The following is a 24,277-nucleotide window of genomic DNA, read 5'->3' as shown; positions in this document are numbered from 1 at the left end:
CAGTTTTAACTGCAGACAGAGATGGGGTGGTTTCGGGGTTGTCTGGCAGGAATCTGGGTGGGAGGGCACTGTGGGTGAAATTTGAATTTAGGAGTCACACAGAGAACAGGATCCTTGGGACACACTGCAGGGAGGAAAACCCCTTTGTCGCTGACCGTTTGAATCCAGCCCTTCGCTGCTGGGGCTGTGTGGATGGGAACTTAACTGGGAACTGCCTCCGCCAGAAGACTTTTCCCCGGCAGGCAGCCTGCCTTCATTCCTTATGTAAGCAGCTACGGTTTTCCCTTCTTTCACTTGGATGGCATTCCCAGGCCTGGGAGTTGGTGCAGAAGGATCCTGCCTGTTCAGACAGCGTTTGCTGCACAGAATTCTGACAAAGACTTCAGCGGTGCCCAAAGCGAGGGCTCTCCTTCCTCCCAAAGGCGTCTTAAACCTCGCCATGCTGCTCTCATAATGCTGTTGTGGCCGCACTGATACGAAGGAACAACTTGAGGAGGAGGAGGAGGTGACAGCTTTTAGCCAACGAACTGGTCTAAGTGGGAAGAAACAGAGGGTTTGCTGCTGGCTGCTGCTTTTGCATGTGGGTAAGTGGCTTGATCCTTCTGCTTCGGTTACATCTTTCTTCGTAGGGACTTGGCTGGGCTCAGCATCCTTTAGCCAGACTAGAGAGACACATGGAAGTGTCTTACCGCAAAAGCGTGTGGCAGGCTGCTTTATTCAGAACTGCTGCTTTGATGTTTTGGGACTGTACGGTGCCCAGAAGGAAGGGGCTCGCACCTACCATGGTGACTTCAGCATTACTGCAACGCAGCCGCGAAATAAATCGCTGTGCTTCAGCAACGAAGAAACGGGAATCCTACCATTTAGGGCTCTAAACCAGCTGCCCCCCAGCTATATAATGTTTTACATTTAGCACACGTTTTGCTTTCTTCAACCCCCCACCCCGCCGGCGTGATTGCGTCCCCTTGTTCAAAGAGCCAGCTGGGCTAATGAATTAGTTTGGAAAATGTGCGTGGCTTGAAGGACAGGAAACACTGAGCATTCACAGCTCTCTGTGAAACCAACACTCCCGGATCTTTGCAAGAGACACCTTAGGCCTCAAAGAGTGAGTCCGCATCTTGCCCTCATTAGCCACATCCTAGAGCAGGGGTGTTTGCCTGGCACCTGCCTGGAGGAGATGAGTCGATAGGCTGAAGAGGAGAAATTTGCAGAAACAAAAAGCAGTGGTTCAGCTCGGACTAGCTGCTTCGTACCTAAAATATGCTGTTTCACGGGGGTATTAAGTCAGGCTGGAGCACCTACAGTCAGCCAGGTAGGGAGTGGCTGTAAAACTAGAGCACTGGGCAGGGTTAGGCATCACCCGGAGAACTGAGAGCGGCTCCTAACATCAGCCAGTGGGTGCGATTCTGGTAGCTGGTGGGGGAGCAGGGAAAGCGATTCCAGAAGTATTTCTGTAAAAGCACAGAAGTTACGTCATATTTCTCACCTAAAGAGAAAACGGCAGGATGAGAGACCTGACGCTGTGACGCTGTCTCTTTTTTTATTTTTTTTTTCCCCTCCCCAAAAGAGACACCTGCAAAAGGGACGCAAAACTTGCGCTCTGCAGGAGACATTTGAGAGCAAGGGGGGAAACAAAAGGTAACCCAGCAAGCATCTCGCTGTGGCTTGTGAGTGAGTGGGCAACTCCTGTTACACCAGAACCAGCTTTCTGCGAAACTTCAATGTTCAGATGCGGAAAGAAAGCAGTTTCAGGGCGAGATGCAATTGGTGGAAAGGAGTTCAGATCAGTGGTGGGATGGCCAGTTCAGCCTTCAGATACATTGACAGGCATATACCGCATGTTGGTACAGACTGTCACATGTAAGACGGAGGAGGGAAGAACCTTTCCGAGAAAGATGATGTTGGTCCAGCTATCTTTAATCTCGACTTACTCTTGAATGAGAGAAATCTAAATATTGGGCAGGGGGGGGAGTCATCTTTCTGAGAAGGGGAAAATGCTGGAGTAAGACAATGTCAGGAATGCAGACGTCAGTGTTAAAAGCCCGCTTTCAAACCTGCGTTAGAGCATTCTGAGAACCCAGGGCTTTTCCGCCGATCCCTCCTTTTCTTCTCCGGGGGCACCGTTTAATAGTCGACCATATAGTCACTGGGGAGAAGTTGCTGCTATGTGAGCGACACTCGTCAGTGCCAGCCAGATTTGGTTACACGTGCCATTTCTGCTGTACTGCTGTGTGGCTCATCCTTTTGCATCTGGTCTCATTCCTAAATAAGAGCTAGCTCATTCCTAAAGTGCTGTAGCCTAGCTGAGAGCAGGTTTCAGCCTGGGATAAAGGCAGTATTTTTGCTTTGGCAGCTCCTCAGTGTACCAGGTATTTTTGGGAACAGCAGGCTTGTCCCAGGGGCTGAAGAGAGCTTGCTCTTTGGCCCCGGGGCTTCATAGCATGATAGTTGTTGTCACCCGAGAAGGGGTAAGACCTTGGGTATGTAAAGCTTTTCCCTAGAAACTGTCGTGTACACGAGTGCTAGCGAGCCCTCCTGCTGCCTGCGGGGTGGCTCGTGTTGGTAAAAGACAGATTTTCCTGATTTCCTTTACTAAAGCAGAGCAGGCAGCGGAAGGGTCTCTTCGCATCACGCAGAGCTTGCGCGGGGCTTTTGGGCACAGCTTTTCGGACACGAGGTTTTCCTTAATTTCCCCGCGGACGCTTGTGAAGCGGGGAGAGGCGGGAGCTGCAGCCGGAGACGGGAGCGTCGGGGGACCCGCGGGGTTTTTCCAGTTTCCCCGCACCTACCGGGAGCGTGGAGAGGAGGGGCTGGGCACCGTGCCGAGCCATGCCTTACCGTGGCGAGGCCAGGAGCGACCGCGCCATGGCGGCCTGAGCCGGCACGGCAGCCGCCCTCGCCATGGAGCGGGGCCCCGCGGCCGCCGGTGCCGGCATGAGGTACAGCGCCCAACCGCAGGTGAGAGCGGCACAACGGGGCGGGGGGCAGCGGGGCTCTCCCAAAAAACGGCCGGCTTTTTCGCCGAGCTGCCTCGTCCTCCGCTCGCTCCGGTATCTTCGTCAGTCCGGACCGATGGGGGTGGCTCCGGATCCCGTGGGAAGCGGGGGAGCTCCCGTTCCACTGTCAGGTAAGGTCAGGAGAACTCGTCTGGGGGACGCCGCCGAGCCCAGCGGAGCAGGAAAATTAAAACCAGCTTTGGGAAGGTGGAAATCCCTGCCCGTCGCGATGCAGCGGTCTACGCCGGTGTAGACCGCGTCGATGTCGGCGCTGCCATCGCTCTGACGGTTTTGATTTCGGCTTAAGCTAGGCGCTGGGGACGTGAGTGAAGATAAATTACGCGGAGGTGAACTGTTCGCGGCGCGTGGGTCCAGGTTGTTAAGCAACAGGTCTAACTAAACCTGTTCGAGCCGTCAGAAGGTCTGACTTTAACCGAGGGCTTTGCGGCTTCATTAACTAACCGATGCGTTATCGGTGTGCTTTGAAACTTGAGCGAGCTTAAGCCGTGGTCTCGGCTTTTTGGGTAGGTCTTCCCGGCTGAGGGTTGGGCAGGGACTGGTGTTTTTGGCTTGCACCTCCAGAGCCTGTTCTGTGCCACAGAGCTGGTTCAAAACGGGGCTTCTGGGTTAAAGATCGACAGCAGGGCTTTCCAGCTCGCCTGCAGGCTGTCTGGTGTCGGTCTCCGAGGCTTGGCGTTAGCGGTCGTTACCTGGCAGCGGCAAAGGAGCTAGCAGTTTTAGCACTGATCAGAAAGCTGGTCTACACCAAGAAAAGGTGTCCCTTGCCTCCAGCCCTGCTGTCCTGCGTGTGTCAGGGCCGCCGTGACTGCCAGGAACGGGAAGGAGATGCTCTCACTGATACCATTCAGCTCGAGCTCCTTGTTCCCTGGCCGGGTCGGGGTGACACTGTTGTGTGCAGCGTGATCTTCCCTGCCCGGCTTATTCTCTTGGCAAAAGGTAGGTTTGTGCGCTGGGAGTCTTTACGGCAGGGCTGAGTGCTCGAGTGAGTCCCTGGTGTGCCAGGTCCTTTCCCCTGGTTCTGGATGAGTTTTCCCCCTGCATCAGTTCAAGAGGAGCTGATCTGATCTTGGAGGACTTCCCCGAAGACGCTACCTTCCTTCCCGGCAGTAAACAGCCCCAGGAATTTGTCCCTCGTGGACCGACTGTCGTTGGACTTGGCTCCCTATAAATATGACAGCGGAGCAAACGTGAGTTGTTTTGCAATGGCTGCATCTCCTCCTGTGGTGGCGAACGAGCTGCGGCAGCTCTTGGGCACGGCGAGGAGAAGCTACTCTTCTTCCGTGGAAAGGTGCAGAGCTTTTCTCTCAGCCAGTGGGCTGGTGGGCAAGGGCTGCTCAGGCCAGTTTGGCTGCTGTTGGTGCCAAAGGCAAACGGGGATAAGGCAGGCGCGATGAGAAAAAGGCCGAGGCCGATCGAGAGCCTGCCAGACCTTTGCTCAGCAAACAAAAGATCACTTTGTAAAACCATTGAGGGAGCAGCGAGAGTGTTTTTGAGGGCCTGGCTGTGGGGAAGGTATCAGACCAAAGGTTCTCACCTTGCCTAGGGTAGAATGTGCCGTTTCCATCCAAAGGCCGCCGGGGCTAGCCTTGCGAATAACGCACTGCGATATCCGGGCGATAGGCTGGGGCGGAGGAGGGAGCAGCTAATAGGGATGGGTTTGCCAGACAAAAGGCTTTACCCGGTCGGTCGGAGCTGCTGGCGTTTCCCCTGCTGTTGGCTCCAAACATGCAAATGTCGTGGGCCAGGTCCACCTCAAATCTCTTAAGAGTCGGTGAAGAGCGTGGGCGAAATGTAACGATGAGCGTGGAGTGTTTCATCGAGGTCTGGAGCGCAGCTGGTTGTGTTAGGCTGCTGGAGGGCGTTTTTGTTGTTCAGACAGTACTTTCTGTACCGGGAAAGACGGGAAAGAGTGTTTTAAATAAGCGATTTGCATCCGTGGCATGTTTCTCTTCTGGTCTTGGGACAGAAGTGTGTTGTAGGGAGGAATTTCATGGCTCATAGCTACATGTATCAGGCCTGTAAGGCAGGTTTATTTCCCACTTCTCCCCAAGAATTGCTAAGTCTTACATGTCAGAGTCTCTCTGCTACACCAGAAATGCAATTAGAATTGTGGTCGCTTTTTTTGAGCTGCTGCTTTGCATGACACAGCTGCACTGATAAGCCTGGTGCGGGGCAGCAAGCCAAGCCTGTGCTGTCCTGTGCAAACATTAACTTTAGTTTCTTCTGTAATAAAGCTGAAGGAATTCGGTTTCTCATGTGACTCAGGATGGTCACAAGACAACTGAATGCTGAGGAGGATTGAGCTCAAAATTGGTATGTGAAATAGGTGTGTGTGACTTGTATCTTTCACTATTGCACTTGCCCTCTGTGCCTGGAAGGTAGACAGTGTGGAGGACTCCGTGTCCTTTATTTCCTGCTCCATATTCCCTCGTTAGTTCTGATGTCGTCATTTTATAGTATCATTGCCCTTAATAAGGAACTGAAGATGAAAAATAATAACGCTGGCGAAGTCTCTTCAGTGCTTTACTGCCCATACTGGGGCAACGCAGCGCAAACATGCCTTATGGAAACTTAGCTCTTAGGCGTGCTGTTTCCATGTATTTCTTCTCGAGAATGAGAAGTGAGAAGATTATTATCAGATCTCTTCCTGGAGGAGTGTCGGGGTTTGCAGCAAGGGTCGATGCAGGAGCTGATCTCAAGACTTGCGTAGCTGTACTTGAGCTACTTGGGCGAAGGGAGTTGCACGCTGTGCACGCCGTGTGTCAGCAGCTTTTTAAATCTTTGGGGTTTTTTTTTCTTACGGGAAACAGGCTGTTTCCTCTTATGCCAGCGCCACAAAGCTGGTGTTAGCTTTCAGTACGATCTGGGAAACCTCAGGTTTTGAGAATAGAACTTTCTTGGCTCTTTCTGCCCTGCACAAGCTCACCCCGTTGATCTCAATGGCTGGGGTGTCCCCAGCTCTGAGCCTGGCTTGCTGGCGCTGTGCTGAGCTGGTTGATGAGTCGATGGGTTTCGTTCCTCTCATTTCTCATGTGATATTTGTTTTAGTTTTTATTGAACGCCACCTGAGGCAGGTGTGGCTGGTAAAGGGGAGGTGGGAATTGCCTCTTGGATACACAGGCTGGGATTTGCAGGGTGCAATTACCCGGCAAGAGTCTAACCGCATCATCCGATGCCTCTGCTTCACCTGAGACCTCCCCAGGCCGCCTCCAACTTTGCATTTTACGGGTTCCTTTTCTCAGCAATGCCAGACAGCGGGTGTTTCGCAGTGAGGCTGCCTTGGTTGCACGCTTGCTCTTACCTTCTGTCATCTGGACAGCTTTAGCCCTGAGCGGCGCTGTGGCAGATGAGCTGAGTCTGGAACGTGACAAGCATCGAGGGAAGCAGCTGAATCTCACGGTTGCCTTGTGCTGGACAAACAAATTGACCAGCTGCAATAAGGGGCAGGTGAAACTAATGGCCAGGAGCCCAGTCCTTCTGTGGGACAGGGTGCAGTGAACCAGACGCAGACACCGAGTGAGAGATGGAGCACCTATTTTGGAGGAGAGGGGAGCGGCAAGGGCTCTTGGTGCCTGGGACACATGACGCTCTCTTGCTGGAACCACCAGACAATCCAGAAATCAGCCTCTGCGGGAGATGCTGATCCCAGATGGAGCCCGCTTTGTACGCATCTCGGAAATCTTCTTGCCGGAGAGCCACAGCCTGTGGCACGTCCTAGCCTTTCTGTGACCCTTCTTGGCAGGAGGATCTCTCTGCTTTCTGGTAGGCATCGCCAGTCCAGAGTCGACTGTTGCAGTTCCCCCAAGCCCCATGTGCCTGCTGACTTTCCTGCTGACAGAGTTAGTCACTTCTGCATCTGGTTTGTCCAGTCTGGCAGAGTACGGTTGCTGTCTAAAAATACATTGCGTGGCTGGGTTATGGAGGAGGAGTGACAAGGTCTGCTTACGCACAGGACTTCTCTCCGAGCTCTCTGCACGGAGGAGTTGCGTGCAGCAGACCTCCAAGCGCCGTGTGAATCTGTCCGTGCGCGCTCCTTTTCCAGGTTTCGTCACAGAGTCGGTACTCCCGGGGAAACTGAGGCGTGGAAGAAACGGGGCGACGTCTTTCTGACCCTTTCGCTTGATCGGCACGTGGCTTTCCTGCCAGGGCGCTGCGTGGCTGCAGCAGCCACGCCAGCCGGGCTGACGCTGCGACCAGAAACCTGCCGTGGGCAGCCCTACGGTGACGATGAGGAGGAGCAAGAGGAAGTAACTGAACCTGTGACTAAGGCGGAGAGAATATCAAGGAAGGTTTTCTCTTACTAATGTTTATTGGAGTAGTTTCCTCGAGAAGGGCGAGAGAGTCAGCCCTTGAGTCACTTTGGGCTAGAGACGGTTTCTCAGGGAGTCACGGACAAGGTGAGAGCAGGACGTGCATCCAGGTCCTCTCTGGTTTACATCTGCTGTCGCAATGGACTTCAGCACACGCGAGGGAAACGTGCGGCAACCGTTAGCTGAAGGAGATCAAAACCGTAGTCGTCTTTTGCTTGACTTAACGATGATCTTTCGAGCCTGTCTTGCTTTGGATTCCGTCTGGTTTCCGCCTAGCTTAGAGGATGGTGAGCAGCACCGCAGAGGAGGTATTTTTCCCTGCCGGGCAGGAGCGGCAGCAGGGAAGGGGATGTGCAGCACAGGGAACAAGCGGAGCGGAGGGCGAGCTGTGCTGTTTGGGCACGGACGAGTCCGGTGCTAAGGTCAAATGGGTGCTTTTCGTGCTGAGAGTGTGGGCAGGGAAGATTCAGCCTCTTACTCAGAGGTCGGGACACGGGGCCTTGTCTGAAACCTTCCTGGCACGACCTGATTCAGCATTCCTGTAGTGCTTGGGGGATGCTTCAGATCCTTTGCCTTGCGTTGAGAAGAGAGTTTGCGGGAATCGCTGTCGCTTACCCAGGCTGCGACACGCGACAGCTCTTCCAAGCCCCCTTCGCGCAAGTGTCAGAGTTGGCTGGGGAATATAAAGGTGTACGTAAGGCGTGGGGATGAGGGAGGTAAAACAGAGGGCGGGGAGGCAAATCCCTTTGGATCCAGTCTCATATCTGCCTCTAATGGCTGGGTAACTTCTGGCGAGTAACAGTGTCAGTGGCTGCTTATGCGCCTTGTACAGGAGTAATAATAAAAATAACCTCCTAGGAGTCCCCACACTCCTTTAATTACTCTTGGTGCTGTGGGTGTCACCGCTCTCTCAGCTTTGGAGCAAGAACAAACTGACAAAGGCGTGCCGTAAACGCTCGCAGGTTTAAGATCTTCCATCCTTTTTTCCAAGAAGAGCAGAGAAATTGTCTACAGAAATATCAGACGGCGAGTTTTCTTGCCTAACCCTTTGGTCACGCTGCAGCCGCAGGAGCGGCGTGTGTGTTTGTACGTGTTGGAGGCAGAGGGAAGCTGTGTTTTCCTTCCCATTTAATCACACTGACGAGTTGCTCCCATCTACGAGTTTTCCCTCTGCAAAGACACAACCTTTAGCTGGAAGAGGATGTTAAAATGCATGAGCCACAACGTTGCGCAGTCTGGCCTTGTACAGCAGTATATCCCGCTTGCGGCGAAGCCTTGCTTTTTTCTGGCAGTTTGATGAAACTGAATTTTGGGGAGTTTTGCAGGGGGCCGAAGGGGTACCCTCAGCCGAAGAGTATACTATTTGAAAATAGGGTTTTCATTACTCTCCCGGTAGCCAGAGGGGACCCGATTTCGTTGTGCCGTTCTGCAGCTGCTACCACCCTGTAACATTACGCCTCTCGTGCAAGAAGTGCGTGATCCCTCTTTCAGGGAAGAAATACCGTCTGGTTGAATTCAGCCTGCCAGGGGAGCGTGTTATTAAGGCCAAGATTTAACAGCTTGTGCCCCAAAATTGTTACTCGGAACACACAGAGATGCTGTCTTCCCCCTGCGAGCTGTGGGCAGGCGGTTCTTCCTCGCTGACCCCAAGAAATCTGGGAAGGCTGCTGCTGTGCGAACAGATATATAATTTAAACCCCTGAGGTTGTTTTCTTGCCGCAGGCTCCTGCAGATGTGAGAAGAGAATTAAGTACTTTTCTTCCTGCTAACAGCAGCAATGTATTGGGAGTCCTGGGAAAGCTTGGCGCTGCAAGCAGCCCCATGGTGGGAGAAGGGAGATGCTTGCAAGGTTTGCGGTTGTTTTCTTCTCTTTACCTGGTTTGGGGGGGATTTCTTGCACGATTTGGAAACTGACGGGAGCCAGATGGCTGTTCCGAAGATGGTGTGTCAAACTCCAGGCAATCTTGACTTTGATTGAAGAGTTTCTCGATTTAGGATGTCTGTATGTATTTAAGCTTGATTTTGCGTGTCTTCTGTTTTGAAGTTTCTTTGGGTTACGTTTTCAAATTTTTCCCGTATGATCACGGAAGCGAAACAGGAATCAGAGCATCCCCCCCCCTGGGATTGTCCTCTGCGGTCCTGCTAGGTCTTTTGTTTCTTCTGGCAGCGGCTGGATGTTGGTGATAGAAACAGCCTGGCACCTCAGAGATGGTGCGCTTCATGTTGGTTTCTTTCTGCCCAGCCTTGGGTAGTAAATCTCAGAAATGAACGAAGGCTTCCTTGCCCATCCTGTAGTGGAGATCTGTCAAACGATAAACTCGGATTATTCCGAGAGCAGATGGTGCGAAAACCGGTAGGTTGCTCCGGTCTCGGTGGCCTTCTAGTGAGTGTTTGCAGAGGTTTAAACAGAGAGTCCTTTACAAAAAAGGTAGGGTAAGGTGCCTGTCACGTCTCTGTCTTTTGTAAAGGGCCTCAGGCGAATACCACAGGGAGGAGAGGCTTTAGTGAGGTGTGGAGGGTGGGAGGAGAGGGCAGAGATCGGGTGAAGAAAAGGGCAAAAGGAGTGGAGGAATGGTGCAAGTGAGAGCTGGGCTTTCCTGCGGAGTGGGGCTTCGGAAAGATAAGGCGGTGAAGCCGTTGTCAACGCGGTCCCCTTTGCTGGTTGTTTTTCCTGACTTTTAGGGGCTTGTGACGTTTGCATCAAATTAACCCGAGCCCTTAGTGTCCGTGTCAGCCCTGGGCTGAGAGAGGACAGGCAGCATCTGACCCAGCATCATGTCTGCGGGGACGACTTTTTTTCCCCTTCCAGAGCGCAGGAATGCATTTGAACGCAGGGAATTTGTGCTAGTCGGCACTTTGCGATCTGGCATCCTTGCTGTCATCCGGAGCCCAGGAAGCTGCCGGATGCCCGGTAAGGCTCGGGAGAGGGGAAAACGGGAAGGTGGTGACCAGAAAGGTGAGGCATCCTCACGGTCTGGGCAGTTTGCAGCAGGCAGAGAGCCCTTCCTACCTGAGGAAAGCACAAGAAGAAAGCAGAAGATGGAGTCTGCCCTCCCAGCGTGCGTTAGTCAGCTCTGGGGAGGAGAAATGCTAAGGTAGTGGGTGCACATCCAGGTCCCCAATGTCTGCCTGTACCGAGGATGCTCTGGGCTGCGTGGCTTCTTTCTGAAAACATCTGGGTCTGCAGCCGTTCTGATTTCCCCCGAAGGCTGGAGGGGCAGGTACGCGAGCAGGGCAAGGATGGAGGGCAGGTAAGGCAAAGGCGCGAGAGAGTGAAACCTCGGGGCGCCGAGGGTTTTGCGCTGCGACGGAGACCTTCCTCTTCATCACCTGGCCCAGCGTGGGGCGGCGATAGCAGTGAGAGCTCTGCGCTATCGGTGTCATTCCTCGTTCCCGGGCGGCTGCCGTTGGGACCTGCTCTTCGTTAGCCAACTCCTCCTGTCCTGAGAGTCTGGCTGGTCGTGGGCTGCGGGGGATGGCTTGTGTCTTCATCTTAGTTTTTTTGGTTTATTTCTTTTAATCTGTATTTGAGCTGAATGGGAGAGCCTAAGCAGAAATACGGGAGTGCTGTGTTGGCCCGGGAGACGTACAGGGAATCCTGCAGAAGTAAAGGGAGGAAGTAGCTCAGTTTCTTCTTTTACAGGAATGCTATTTATAGCCTGCTGTGCCCCATGAGCTGCAGGTGTCACGCCTGCCACGTAGCGAGCGCGTTGTAGGGCTGAATTTTTGTCCGCAGTTTCACCTGCTGGCAGGCAGAGATCTTGGAGGTTGTGGGCTAGTGACCCACCGTGGTCATGAGGGGTGCGCGTGGACTCGCCCCTGAGTTTGCTTGAGCTGATAACCTTGTATTAGGCCCAATAAGGAATTAGGTGTGTGCCGAAAAGCAAAGCAAAGGGCTTCAGGGTTTGTCCTGCCGTGGGGTGGCTGTGGAGCCGCCGACACCGAGGCACGCCTCGTGCTCTCGGTGTTGAGGAGCTGCCGCGGACAGGTAGCTCCGCTCTAGACTGTTTTGTGGTTGGACCTCTCCAAACCAGGCTTTGGGATCAGCCTTTCGACCCTCCTGCCTTCTCTCCTCTCCTAGGACATGAACAACCTGGAGGAAGGCGTGGAGTTCCTCCCTGCCATGAACTCCAAGAAGATGGAGAAGCGCGGCCCAAAGCGGCGGGTGGTCGTCACCGTAGTGGTCGTCGTTTTCCTGCTCATCTCCCTCGTCACCGGCCTCCTGGTTTGGCACTTCAAATGTGAGTATGACGTCTGGCGGGCGGTGGCACGTAGGGTGATACCCTGGGGGCGTATGCGCGTGGAAAAGCTTCGTTATCCGGCGTTGCTCACGCGTGCCCTCCCTAGCTCCGGGAAGGCTCCAGGAGTGGGGGGACACCATTTCCAATCCCCTGCCCCGATTGCTGTCACTGGGGACCCGCTGTGCCGCGGTCCCAGCCCTGACTGCCCTTTCTGACTCTGAACTGTTGCCTTCCAGACAGGAACGTGCCCGTCCGCAAGGTTTTCAATGGCCACTTGCGGGTTCTGAACTGGGACTTCCTTGACGCTTACGAGAACTCCAGCTCGCCGGACTTCATCATGCTGGCCAAGAAAGTGAAGAGCACGGTAAGAGGTTTCTTGCACCCCTCCTCCTGCAAGCAGGACTTTTTCCTCCTGCCCTGCGGCTATGGGGATCCTGCATGTAAGACCGCTTGGAGCTTTCTCGCTCCTCTCAGCTCTCCCCGCTCGCCACGACGCACTGGGCTGGGTGCGAGGAGCCTGCCTTTAAGCTGGGTCTCGGCATCACGGCTCCAGCCCAGTGCCACGGCATCTCCCTGCCTCTGAAACCCAGCGTGTGCCGTAGGAGGCTGCCTGGGCAAATCCCAGGGTCGGCAGGTCCCCCCCGGTCAGGCCTGGGAGCTGAGGCAGGAGGGTGTCTGCCCTCCGTGCTGAAGCCGTGGCTGGTCTTGCCTCTCCCCTCAGACTCGGGTCTTCGTTGTGCTGCCCCCGGGGAAGAGCGGGGAGAGCTGAGTGAGAGCAGGCTGTGGTGTGCGGGTCTGGGCACTTCTGGGACTCTCAGCTCTCCCTCTTCCTCTCTTTTGGCCCCTGCAGATTCCTGCAGCCAGGGATGCTGGGTATGTGCCCCGATTTTCCGTAGCAGGCTTGAGGCTCTGCCTGTCTTTAGCCTTTCCCCCCCCCCCCCACACACACTTCTAGATGTGCTGAACACCCTTCTTTAAACCTTTCAGGTGGAGGAGATCTACAGGAATCATGCCGATATTGGCCCTTACCACAAAGAGACCGTGATAACTGCGTTCAGGTGAGGGTTAGGCGCTGTCTGAGCCTTGTCTGGGAGCGGAGGAGGGCGATGCTGGGATGTCACGCAGCCGTACACCCTCGTTCCCAGGCTGCTGGCGATGGAGGCACCTCAGTAGTCACCCTGAGTGACACAGGAAAGGGCGGGCAGCGGAAAGCGACCTGAAAATGCGTATTGTTTTCTGCCAGTCCTCATCACTGTGTGCTGAGGGAGATGTCTTGGGAAAATCAAGGTGCGGCGCAGTAGGGCCCTACGTACGGCAGCTTTGAAAGGGACTCCCTGGGCTGGCAGGGGTCTTTGCTGGGCACAGTTTGCTTAACTTGTCATTAAGACTTTCCCTTCCCTGTGGCCATCCTCCAAAAATAGCTCATCAAGTAGCCTGGCTCCTTCTTCTACTGCTACTTGAGCCCTCCTGCGTCTGTCCTTGCTCTCACCCCATAATCGCCCTTCCCCTTGCAGCGAAGGCAGCGTCATTGCCTACTACTGGTCAGAGTTCCATGTTCCCAAGTACCGGGAGGAGAGTCTGGACAGGGCGATGGCGGACAAGCAGAGCCTGGTCCAGAGGTTGAACCCCCGCCTGCGAAACCCCATGCTGAAGGTGGAGTCGGTCGTCGCTTTCCGTGAGTGCTGGCTCCGCCATCCCTGGGCCTCTGCGTGGGATGGGGCGGGCACATTTCACTGGAGGGTTAAGCTGCCGGTCGCAGCCCTCCCTTGGGTGCCTTTGGCAGTGGGGACCGCTCTAAGGGTGAGTGTAAGGACCCGGCTTTCACAGCGCTGCTTTGATGGGCCGTGCGGGCTGGGGGAAGCTGCACGGACCCGCTCCCTTTGGCTGGAACGCTCCGTGTTCTCCTCTGAGCCCATCTGCAGAGGGACAGGGAGGAATCCTCCCTCCTGCAGAGGAAAAGCTCGATCGTTTGGCTCCCCAGAGCCCAGGCAGGAGCAACCTCCCCCCTGGCCAGCTTGCAGGGCGAGACCCCACCAGCGAGGCCAAATCAGTGCGGGTCCCAGGGACCAATTCAGCTTTGCGCCCGGGGACTTTCCACAGCCCGAAGGATGACGACACCTCTGTTTTTTCCTGCAGCCGTTGACCCCGGCATAGCTTACTCCGCTCGGGACAGTAAGTACAGTTGTCCTTCAGTCTCGTAATGGCCTCTTTGGGGTGGCGATTTCCCTCGCGGGATGGGGAAGGGCCTGAAGAGAGGAGCTCTGCGTGCAAGGCGGACCTCCGTGCGCTGCTTGGAGCTGGTTTGGGGTCGGCCAGATCGCGGCGCAGGCCTTGCCGTTATTTAGCGGTAGCGGGTGTCCCGGGCTGTCCTTCCCCGGTACCTCGCTTTGCAGGTGGATGTTGATAAGCAAGGGTGCTCCCTGCAAGAGGCATCCGCCCAGGGACAACCTGCAGTGCCTCCTCGCTCTGCACCTCGGGGAAAGGCAGGGCAGAACGTCCTCGTTTGCCTTGTTAACTCTTCCCTGTTCTCCTGGGCAGAGAGCTGCATGTTTGCCCTCCACGCCAAGGAAGGGGAGATCACCACTTTCACCACGCCGGGCTTCCCCAACAGCCCATACCCCAACAACGCGCTCTGCTACTGGGCACTGAGGGCGGACGCCAACTCCATCATCAGCCTGACCTTCAAGACGCTGGAGCTGGAGCAGTGCACGGATGACAGCGACTACATCAAGGTGTATAACTCTCTGAGCCCCGTGGAGCCCCATGCTTTGGTCAGGTAAGCGTCCCCGCTAAGCGTCTGTACGGCACCGAGGTGGCAGGGCGACGCTGAGAAGTCCTGCTGGTAACCGAGCTCCTGTCCCTGCTCAGAGGTGACCTGGGCTGCTTGAGGCTCTCTGCGCAGCTACGTCGAACGGATTTTCTCCTTTATTTCCCCTAGGCTCTGTGGGAATTACGCCCCGTCCTACAACCTGACCTTCCTGTCCTCCCAGAACGTTATGCTCGTCACGTTGGTCACCAACAAGGAGGGGAGATTCCCCGGCTTTAAGGCTGAGTTCTTCCAGCTTCCGAAGATGAAAGGTGAGCAGAGGTCTTGGCCCATTTCCCCCCCCCGCCTCTCCCTGCCGCGGGCAACTGAAGAGGGAGGCGCAGCTGTGGCTGCGGTCAGTTTGCCAGGGATGTTGCCAGGGCCGGGAGACCTGGAAGCAGGTCACACCTTGGCTCTTGGAGCTTGCCTTGCCCACGGTGCTCTTGGCTGCTGTAATGATGTCCCCCGAGGAGGGCAAAAGAAGAATTATGTTGGATTAGACGTGCAGACTGATGTATGCAGGAAGCACCTAATTGATCTCCTGGGTTCTCTCCAAGCCTTGGAGCAGAGCTGCTCCCTCCAGAGATCGACTTAACCTTGTTAGAGACTGTTGCATCTGCCTCCCTTCCTGCCTTGGGTGATAGCCAGCTGAGGGTTGGGAAAACCACGTCTCTTTGAATCTCCAACCTGTTTTCATCTTCCTGCTTGCCTTCTAGTCTGCGGTGGGACTCTGAAAGGAGAGAGTGGCACCTTCACGACTCCCTATTACCCGGCACACTACCCCCCAGCCACGGACTGTGTCTGGAACATAGAGGTAAGACGGGGTCCTCTCTTTGCCTTAATGAGTCCGTCAAATGACCTTGGTTATGCAGGACACTCGCAGCAGATGCTGCCTGGAGACTTAGAGTCTGACGTGACTGGAGGGAGGCTTCAGGAGCTGGTGCCAAAGGCAGAAGAGGTTGCGAGAGGCCTCGACCCCGTGGGGCGCCTACCATAGCCCCCAATAACTCGTTTTACACGAGAAGCACTAGAGTACCTGGCCTTTGGGACAGGCCAGTCGCTTGCTTGCAAAACTGCTGGTGGGGGAAACGTTCTGCCCTGGGAAAGCAGGCAGTGTTGATAGAGGGCTGGCTTCAACCCCCAGTCTGTGTGCTTGTTTGATCTGGGATTCTGGGGTCAGCAAGCCAAGCGACTGTCTAACTGACAGTGTGAACCGTAGCGGCTTTTCAGGAAGGTGTTTCTTTTTTTTGCTGGCCTTCTTCCCTTTTCAGTTACCTTCTGTCCTGCCCCCAGACCCCTTTCCCACAAAACTTATTCCTGTTTTCTTGTGCTCCAGAAAACAACATGCCGCTGACTCTGCTTCCTTTTGCAGGTTCCCTCTAAAAAGAACGTGAAGGTGCGTTTCAACATGTTCTTTGTGCTGGAGCCCGGGATCCCCGTCAGCTCCTGCACCAAGGACTACGTGCAGATCAACGGCACGAAGTAGGTGTCAGGCGCTCTCTGACCCGTGGCTTTTTGGCCCTCCGAGCGGAGGGGCTGCGTTTAGTTACGTGGCACCTTGTGCTTTCCTGAAAATTGCTGCGGGAACAAGCGTGCTGGTGCTTTTTGGGATGCGACGAGGCAGGAGGGTGCTTGGGTTTGACCCGCTGTCGTAGCTCGATGCCCTGTGGTGAGAGGGGAGCCGCACGCTTGGTTCTGGGGATTAGACCCTGGGTTTGTCGCATGCTGCAGCTGAATCCCACCCCCCCCCCCCCCAGATGCTGTGGAACATCGCGTCACATGCCTCGCGTGCAGAAAGGCAGAAACATCTGGCGCGGTTTTGCTTGAATGAGCAAATCTCCATTGTGAGGGTAATTGCGTTGTGTTCTGTGATGCATTTACTGTTACATTTACTGTTTGCTATTACACAACCGAACGTAAGCTGGGCCAAAAAGACAACTTGGTACCGCATAGGGGAAGCGAGCAGCGTTCTTTCGCAACATCTTGGGCAAGGGAGCTGACCCTTCCTCAAGGAGAGAGGGTTTCAAAGTCAGGACCCGCATCTGTGGCCCTGGCTAGTTCCGGCAGTGGTGCCTGTGTAAGTGATTCCTACCGACCTGTGGTGGGATGGGATCCTGCGGCTTCAGAGGCTCCACAGATCCCGAGACACGGTGAATCTGAGATCGGAGACGTCGCTCTGTCAGGCAGGGATTTGGATGAACTCGCTCCCGGTCGTTTCTAAGGTCACAACTTGTTGTTTGCAACCGGCCCAAACCTTCTGCTGGCGGCAGCGGTGTTCGGCTCCTGCCTGCGGACCTTGAGGTCCAGCAGCTCGTGCTGGAATCAGACCTGCTCTCTGCTCTCCTGCCCCTTCAGATCTCTGGGTGTGCGAAGCGACCCTTTGTGCCGACGGGGAGTTCAGGAATGGAAGAAGGTTTGCTCGCTGCTGATCTACAACCACTTCATTCACCTTTGCTTTCTCTCCCTGCAGGTACTGTGGGGAGCGTTCCCAGTTTGTGGTGGCCAGTGCTAATAACAAAATAGAGGTCCGGTTCCACTCAGACCAGTCCTACACGGACACCGGCTTCTCAGCTGAGTACCTCTCCTACGACTCGAGCGATCGTGAGTGGAAGCCCTGAGGCTGTGGGGGGAACTGATTTGCCTGAGGTCTGGAGGCTGTCCCTCCTCTGCGTTTACGCTGCCCTGTAAACTGGGAAGCGTACTTTTCCAGGGGGATAGGAGCGCATCTTTCTTTACTGCAAACCTCCTTGTATTCCCGCTCTGTTCTGAGGAAAAGGTGTTTTTAATGCTGGATGCTGTAAGCAGGCACGGGGAACGTTGTGTGCTTTGGGGAAGGGACGTAGCGAGGACGGCTGCAAGGCTCTCACGTGTTGTTTTATCCCTTTCTCCCCTCTCAGCCTGCCCTGGCAAGTTTACCTGCAACACTGGCCGCTGCATTGACAGAAGCATGCGCTGCGATGGGTGGCTGGACTGCGTAGACGGCAGCGACGAGAGATCCTGCAGTGAGTCTGTCCTCTGTTTCTTTTAGCTTGTCACGGGAAGGGCCACGCCGCCCCGGGGTGGCTGCAGGTATTTGCTCCGGGCTTGTTCTGGGTAACATGTCTTAGCGCTGAGGCTTTTGCAGAGCCGCTCACCTCGCTCGCTAGCACCAGCGCTGCCTCACTCCTCCGGGCTGGAGTTGAGAGGCACTCGGTGCGGGGACGGATTTGGGATCCTTTCCCAGCGTAGGAGCCGTGGGTTCCTGCTAGTCGAGGTCTCTCCCAGTGGGTTCTCCCTCCCTTTCCAGTCCCTCCCAGCTGGGAATGTGCTTTTCTATGCAATCCTCCTGGCCGGGGTGGGTTTGGCCGAGCTGGGTGGTATAAAGGGAGGCGTTTTGTGGCCGAACCGGGCAGGTATTGCAGAGCACATCTGGAAAACCCGTGTGATACACGGGAGCTGTTTCTTTGTGCAAGAAGTTTTCCTCTTGGATTAGCAGAGCTATCCTATAGATAACATTATTTTCCAGGGTCTGCAGTTAATTAGAGGGGACGGGATCCCCTGGTTTGGGGGGTAAGGGGCTGTTTCCTGAGGAAGAGCGCGCTGCCGGCCTGGTTGCCGGCACCGTGATCCAGGTATCTCGGGTCCTCTCCCACTGCTTGTAGCAATCGCTTTGCTCGAGTCGTTGCCTCTGGCTGTCCTGCTGCTGCAACGTCGGCTTCAGCCTTAACCGCCCAAGACGTTACAGCTCTCCGAATAGTTTTGTTCTCCAGAACAGCAGAAATACCGTGCTATAGCCTAAGCGCGTTATGTGTTTATGTACGCGTGCGTGGCCCGAAGCTGTCGCGGTGTTTTCTGGTGCGCTTGTTCCCACGTGCTGGCAAACCCGCTGCGAGAGCCGCCCAGGTTTTCCCGTGATGCTGCGGTAGACGGTATGGCGGACGGGTCGCTGGCGACTCCACAGATGCCTTTGCAGATCTCTCCCCTGATTTCTCGCTCTCCCTTTTCAGCCTGTACCGACCAGCAGTTCAGGTGCCAGAACGGCTGGTGCAAGCCCAAGTTCTGGGTCTGCGACAACGTGAACGACTGCGGTGACAACAGCGACGAGCTGCAGTGCAGTAAGTGACTCGCCCCGCGGGCAGAAAGGGCTGAGGGCTCGAGCAAGGCGAGGAGGGCGATGGAGGCTCGCGGTGCGGAGGAAGGCAAGTACGGGGCTGGAAACGAGCGAGCAAGAAACCCCAAATACCAGCCTGCCGCAGGGCACGGCGAGGCCTCGCCTGGTGCAGCTTCCTCAAGCCCACGCAGGAGCCCTGAGCGAGAGCCTGGAGGAGAGAAACGAGGATGAGCAGAGGTGTAGGGAACGCCGGCTTTTGGGGAAGAAAGGGCTGCATAGATCGGCGGTGGTGTGCAGTTTAGAGAAGAAGAGATTGGGGACGCAGGAAACGGGCATTTGTATGTTGTAGCTGCGGAGGCTTTACGGGTCTTCGGGGGGAAGGGAGATGGACACAGCCGTGTGTTGGGGGTACTGTTAGGATTTGTGCCCTGCCGTCTCTCAGCTTCTGCTCTTTCCCCAGGCTGTGCAGCTGACAGCTTCAAGTGCAACAACGGGAAGTGCATCCCTGACACGCGCAAGTGTGACGGCAAGGACGACTGCGGGGACGGGAGCGACGAGGGCAGCTGCAGCAACGGTGAGGGTGGGCTGCGGAGGGGACCTCCCCTCCAACGCAGCCTCTTAACGGATTTCTTCGTGGCCGGGCATCCTGGCGTGCATTTTTTCACGGGGTGGCAATGTCCTGGGGATGGGCAGAAGAGGTGAAGGGCTCCTGAACGATGTGACCTCCCCCAGAACCGGGGCTAACCCCTCTCCCTTCATCCTGCCCGCAGCGGTCCACACAGCAGTCCCCTGCAAGGAATACACGTACAAGTGCCGCAGCGGGCGCTGCATCAGCAAGCAGAACCCGGAGTGTGACGGGGAGCGGGACTGCGAAGACAATTCTGACGAGGAGAACTGCAGTGAGTACCCCGGGGAAGGGGGGACACGGGTTTCTTGGCTGGGCCCCTTAAAGAAACGCTTAAGCGTGGCAGAGAGAGCCCCTGGGGTTTTCTCGATCTGAAAATAGCCAAGCCGTGTTCTTCAGCAGTTTGCGGAGCGTCTGTGTCGTTCAGGAGGGCTTACGCAGATAAGATAGGGATTGGCCTGCACGTTTACGGACTTGGCCAGTAAATATTTTAGCAAATTTAGCATTTGTGCTCCCGTGCTGATGGCATCAGCCGTCCCTGCCGTGGGTGACGGGGCACGTGCGCTGTCGTAGATATCCCAGAGGAGGAAAGGGGAGGCGTTGAATGGGAAGAGGAGTAACCAAGTGTTCCTCCTCCTTCCCCACCCCCAGACTGCGGGATCCGCTCCTACGTGAGGAAGTCGCGGATCGTCGGTGGGCAGAACTCGGATGTGGGAGAATGGCCTTGGCAGGTCAGCCTCCACGTCAAGGGCCAGGGCCACATCTGCGGGGCCTCGCTGGTCTCGGAGAGCTGGCTGGTGTCGGCCGCGCATTGCTTCCTGCAGCTGCAGGGCATCAGGTAGGTGGGAGCCGGATCGGGGTCCGCCTGCCGTAGGCAGGACCCCCCCGATGGTCGCACTTCCATCTTCAGGCGTTTGTCTGAACTGGAAAAAAACCCACATTTTTACGGGCATTTCTCAAGGAAACTGTTTAAGATGATAGCGAGATACGGCGTCCGTGAGATGGGGCCTCACTCTGCCCTGCGTTTCGTGACCCGTGCAGGTACTCAGACCCCAGCCTGTGGACAGCCTACCTGGGCCTGACCAACCAAGGCAACCGCAACGGAGCCAACGTGCAAACACGGAAAATCAAGCGCATCATCTCCCACCCCTTCTTCAATGACTACACCTACGACTACGACATCGCCGTGGTGGAGCTGCAGAGCCCCGTCACCTTCTCCTCCGTCGTCCAGCCCATCTGCCTGCCCGACGCCACCCACAGCTTCCCCGTGGGCAAGGACCTGTGGGTCACCGGGTGGGGAGCGACCGTGGAAGGAGGTGAGCGCTGGCGTCGCCTCGCCAATTTGGGGCTGCGTGGATGGATTTTTTTTTTTTTTTTGCACGTGGCTTTAGGGAAAAGGGGGGCTGCCTGGATGCAATTTAAATGTATTGGCTTGCCTTGAGACTGGAATCAAATGAGATTCTCTTGGGAGCGCACAAAGTTAATGTCTCGGTCCTGCTGGAAAAGGGGTATTAGGAAAAAAAAAAAAAAAAAAAAAAAAGGGGTCGTTGCAACGGGCAATCAGTCGGTCGTTCAGAGCCCGAACAAAGCACACAGGGGAGGGAAGCGCTGCTCAAAAATGCCGCACGTTTTCACTTACGCTGCCCTTCCTTCCCTCCTCGCAGGCAGCGGAGCCTCCATCTTACAGAAAGCAGAAATCCGGCTCATCAACCAGACTGTGTGCAACGAGCTGCTGACCGACCAGCTGACGCCGCGCATGATGTGCGTGGGGATCCTGACGGGCGGCGTGGATGCCTGCCAGGTAGGCCAGCGGTGCGGCAGCACTCGGGTTTGTTGCTGTGAGGACGAGCCTCAGGTCGTTAGGAAGAGGGGCCGTTTGCTCAGCTCTTTTTATTCTGGCACTTCCACTCCTATTTCCACATGTAATACACAACAAAGCTATGTGGATCCTCCTTGATTCAGACAATGGACAAATTGGAGTGGGCATGAGCAGCAAATTCTGTCGATGCATGACACGGTCTCAAAAATGTCTCGCCAGGTGGGAGAACAATGTGACCACACTCTTGTTTATTACCAAGAGCCTTAGTTAGCAAGACAGGCTCCTTGTTTAGCTCTTTATTCTGGCATTGTGACTCTTTGCCATACTTGCAGTATTTACAGATATATGTACAATTTTTTTTTTCTCTGGATTTGGGGAATGGCTGGGAACTTGTACAGACAGCTGACTTAGTCTCACAAACTGTTTCTTGCTCAGTTTCTGTGATTTACTTTAATACTTTGCATTAGGACAAGGTACTGGGTTGGTGCTTATGCTACTGTTTGTATCTGTGCAGGGAGACTCCGGGGGTCCCCTGGTCAGCGTGGAGCCCAGCAATCGGATGTTCCTGGCCGGTGTAGTGAGCTGGGGCGACGGCTGCGCGCAGAGAAACAAGCCTGGAGTCTACAGCCGGCTCACCAGCCTGCGAGACTGGATCAAAGAGCAGACGGGCCTTTAGGGACACACTCATCCCTGCGTGGAGACGGACATCTCTTGTACATCGCCAGCTGGAGATGCTGGGTATTGTCATTTCCTCTGGGCAGGGTACAGCTTCTACTGTGAACTTCAACCCTCCCTCTACCTCGCTGCAAGCGCCTGGGACTCTGTGTGTGTGTACAGAACAGCCAGAGCTGATGGTTCCAGTCAGCCCTTTGTATTCCCACCTCAGCAATCAATGTTTGGAGTAAGAAATTTCCTTTTGGGGTAAGCTAGCACAGCTCCCATTCAGGATACATATGAAAAAACAAATTAAAAAAAAAAACGAAAAAAATGACAAACACTGTGTGTGTTTAGAGGCAAACTTTATTGGGACAGGTTCAAAAACAAGCTTTCAGAATATATTCTATCTCCTTCGTTTGTTTTCAAACTGCCATCCGCACCCCTTTCTCTGGGCTTCAGTCATGGGGGGGGGGGGGAGGAGGAGAAGTTCTTACCTTGGTTTGGGGGGGAGCCCCTTCGGGATCCCTCCCGTGGTGTTATCCCACGCGGCGGTCTCCTCCTTCCGTCCTCTGCTCGCACCGAGCCCAGAGCTGCGCGGCTGAAAGAGAGAAGTTTGGCTGAAACGTGCTGTCGCTCCCCCCGCCCCGAGGGAAGGGGCACCCTGGGGCTGCTGGCACCGACTGTCGTCCATCCACCTGAGAGACCTGGGCCCGTTGGCATCACCACCATGTGCCTTAACCACTGCGCTGCGGTTTAGCCGACACGTCCTCGTCTGGGCTCCAGCTGCTTGGAGTTGGGCTGCACTCGGCGCTTTCCCCTTCCTCGCTGTGACGAGCAGAAGGGCGGTGTTGATTGCGTTCCTGGAGCTTGTCCCCTGTAACAGTGATGGGGGTGAGCTGTCCCAGACGCTTAGACCCATCTTAATTTTGTAAAGGCAAATGTAACAGTGTGACTTGTGAATGCGCTGATTTGATTTTGGTGTGTAGCCTGTTCCTTGCCCTAGAAGAGCACACTCCAATTGAGTTTTAGTTAGTCCCCTCCTTACCTGTAAATATTTTGTAAAACTCTATATGAAAGTGGAGATGCTCTAATAAACTGGGATATTTTCTAATACTCTGGCTGCATGGTTCTTCACAAGTGTCTGTGCGAGCGTTCCTGACCTAGGAAACCAGCAGCACAGATCTTTAGTGCTAAGCAGGGAGCCAAGCTTCTCCAAGTAAAACACTTCAATCCTCAGCAGCTCCACCGGGCTGTTGTGGGCACCCTTAAGAAAACAGCAAGGCTATGGGGTTTCCAGAGTCCAGGGAGACCCAGGACTGAAGCTGAGCATCACACTAAGCAGTTCTTGAGGCAGCTTCCCACCAGGAAACCTGCAGGAGTCATCCCCACAGCCCAGCAGACTCACCCCTACATCAGCAGGAGAGGAGGAGCTGGTGCTGGCCACAGCGCTGCTCTGCTTTCCATGCGCTCGTGTGCGCCGATTCCCTCTGAGGGCAGGGAAACAGGCCCTAGGGGAAGAAAAAGCAGGGGAAAAAAAAAAAAATAATCCAAATCATTCCCAGCATCCAAACAAAGTCCAGCCCAGACAGGTGGTGCGGCTGGTTTTGTGCAGCACACAGCTGCTCTGTTCCTGCCAGCTTCTTTCTGCTGGAGAGAGGAGGATTTTAATTGCTTTGCAATCTCACCCCTGACATTTGAGGTAGCAATGGCTGGCAAGCTGGCACAGCCCCCAGGGCACACCAGAAGCCGGGCTGCGAGGGCTCAGGGGAGGGTGGTCTATGCCACCGATCTCTCTGCAGAAAAACAGAGTTAAGGAACATTTTTATACCTGTGCTTACACAAGGCTGCAGCAACGCAAGAAGCAGCGTTGGCTGTGGTCGCTCGCTACCCCCTGATCTCTGACATGACACTGGTATGGGGGTGGACGGACCCACAGCAGCTGCCAGGGCGACCCCAGAGCCGCAGCTCTCTGCTCTGGCAGAGTTCTTGGCCCTGCTCTGGGGAGAAAAACGCTTGTTTCGGTACAGTCCATTTGCAGGAAAGCCGTCCTCTTCCTCACAGCACTTCAGTGCTAGGAGCTGGCTGGCTGCAGCCTGGGGGGCACCGAATCTGCTCTCTGACCCACAGGTTGGGCACTTCCAGAGCTGAAGGAAGACACCTCTGGCTAAGACACACGGCAGACTGCACGTGAACAGCACGTGAACTAGTAGTTTGCCACAGAGGCGAGTTCATCCCTGAATTCCTGCAGGCAACAGGGAGGTAGTGCTGGACACTGACCGGGACTCACCAGCCACACGTTGTCCAGAGCCAGGGGTCACGCAGGGCATCTCTCTCTCACACGCAGAAGATAAGCAGCAGCCTGCAGTGCTGAGCGATCTAAACGAATGAAAGCACGAATGGTTTGATTCCACAGGGTCCCTGTTTGCCGTTAGCCTCCCCGGACACACGCCCCACAAAAGATTTCCCTAAGCTTGAGGGTTTATAGAGGATATCCAGGAGATGCCTGGGCTGACAGGGTGCCTGCCTGAGGCACGGCCATCCACGGCACTACAGTCCTAAATCCCGGACTCTGCGAAGTCCCACACCCCTGCCCTGGCCTCCTGAATTCAGCCAAAATTCTCATTCTCAGCCTGGAGTGAAGGGGATTTGCAGGCTGCCACGCCAGCCACCCCATCTCGTGGCAGATTTGGGAATACCAGTTCTTCCACGTAG

General features: G+C 55.2%; 1 protein-coding gene across 3 annotated transcripts; it reads left to right on the top strand.

Annotated features, from left to right (window-relative positions):
* On the top strand, positions 1 to 22,678 carry ST14 (ST14 transmembrane serine protease matriptase). 3 transcript variants are annotated; one of them, XM_049800510.1, is made up of 19 exons: positions 1 to 584; positions 11,409 to 11,568; positions 11,805 to 11,932; positions 12,556 to 12,626; positions 13,083 to 13,243; positions 13,705 to 13,740; positions 14,107 to 14,344; positions 14,507 to 14,646; positions 15,091 to 15,188; positions 15,747 to 15,856; positions 16,845 to 16,975; positions 17,272 to 17,376; positions 18,361 to 18,468; positions 18,925 to 19,038; positions 19,235 to 19,363; positions 19,741 to 19,927; positions 20,131 to 20,405; positions 20,754 to 20,890; positions 21,423 to 22,678. In XM_049800510.1, the coding sequence occupies exons 1-19, from the start codon at positions 579 to 581 to the stop codon at positions 21,582 to 21,584; spliced, it is 2,496 nt and encodes an 831-aa protein (XP_049656467.1). In that variant the 5' UTR covers positions 1 to 578; the 3' UTR covers positions 21,585 to 22,678. The 3 variants fall into 3 exon arrangements, with proteins under 3 accessions (XP_049656467.1, XP_049656466.1, XP_049656468.1); XM_049800509.1 differs by lacking the exon at positions 1 to 584 and adding an exon at positions 2,851 to 2,958; XM_049800511.1 differs by lacking the exon at positions 1 to 584 and adding an exon at positions 7,383 to 7,414.
* Positions 22,679 to 24,277: the final 1,599 nt, after the last annotated feature.

Source organism: Accipiter gentilis, chromosome 5, assembly GCF_929443795.1.
Source record: "Accipiter gentilis chromosome 5, bAccGen1.1, whole genome shotgun sequence".
Lineage (NCBI taxonomy): Eukaryota > Metazoa > Chordata > Aves > Accipitriformes > Accipitridae > Astur > Astur gentilis.
The sequence above is the reverse complement of the archived record's forward strand: the minus strand, read 5'-3'. Positions and strand labels throughout refer to the sequence as shown.

Excerpts from the sequence above, each read along its gene's own strand:
- ST14 (XM_049800509.1), top strand. The coding sequence starts at position 2,902 with ATGGAGCGGGGCCCCGCGGCCGCCGGTGCCGGCATGAGGTACAGCGCC. Across the intron at positions 11,933-12,555 it reads CCAAGAAAGTGAAGAGCACG|GTGGAGGAGATCTACAGGAA; the intron begins GTAAGAGGTTTC and ends TAAACCTTTCAG. Across the intron at positions 15,857-16,844 it reads GTGCAGATCAACGGCACGAA|GTACTGTGGGGAGCGTTCCC; the intron begins GTAGGTGTCAGG and ends CTCTCCCTGCAG.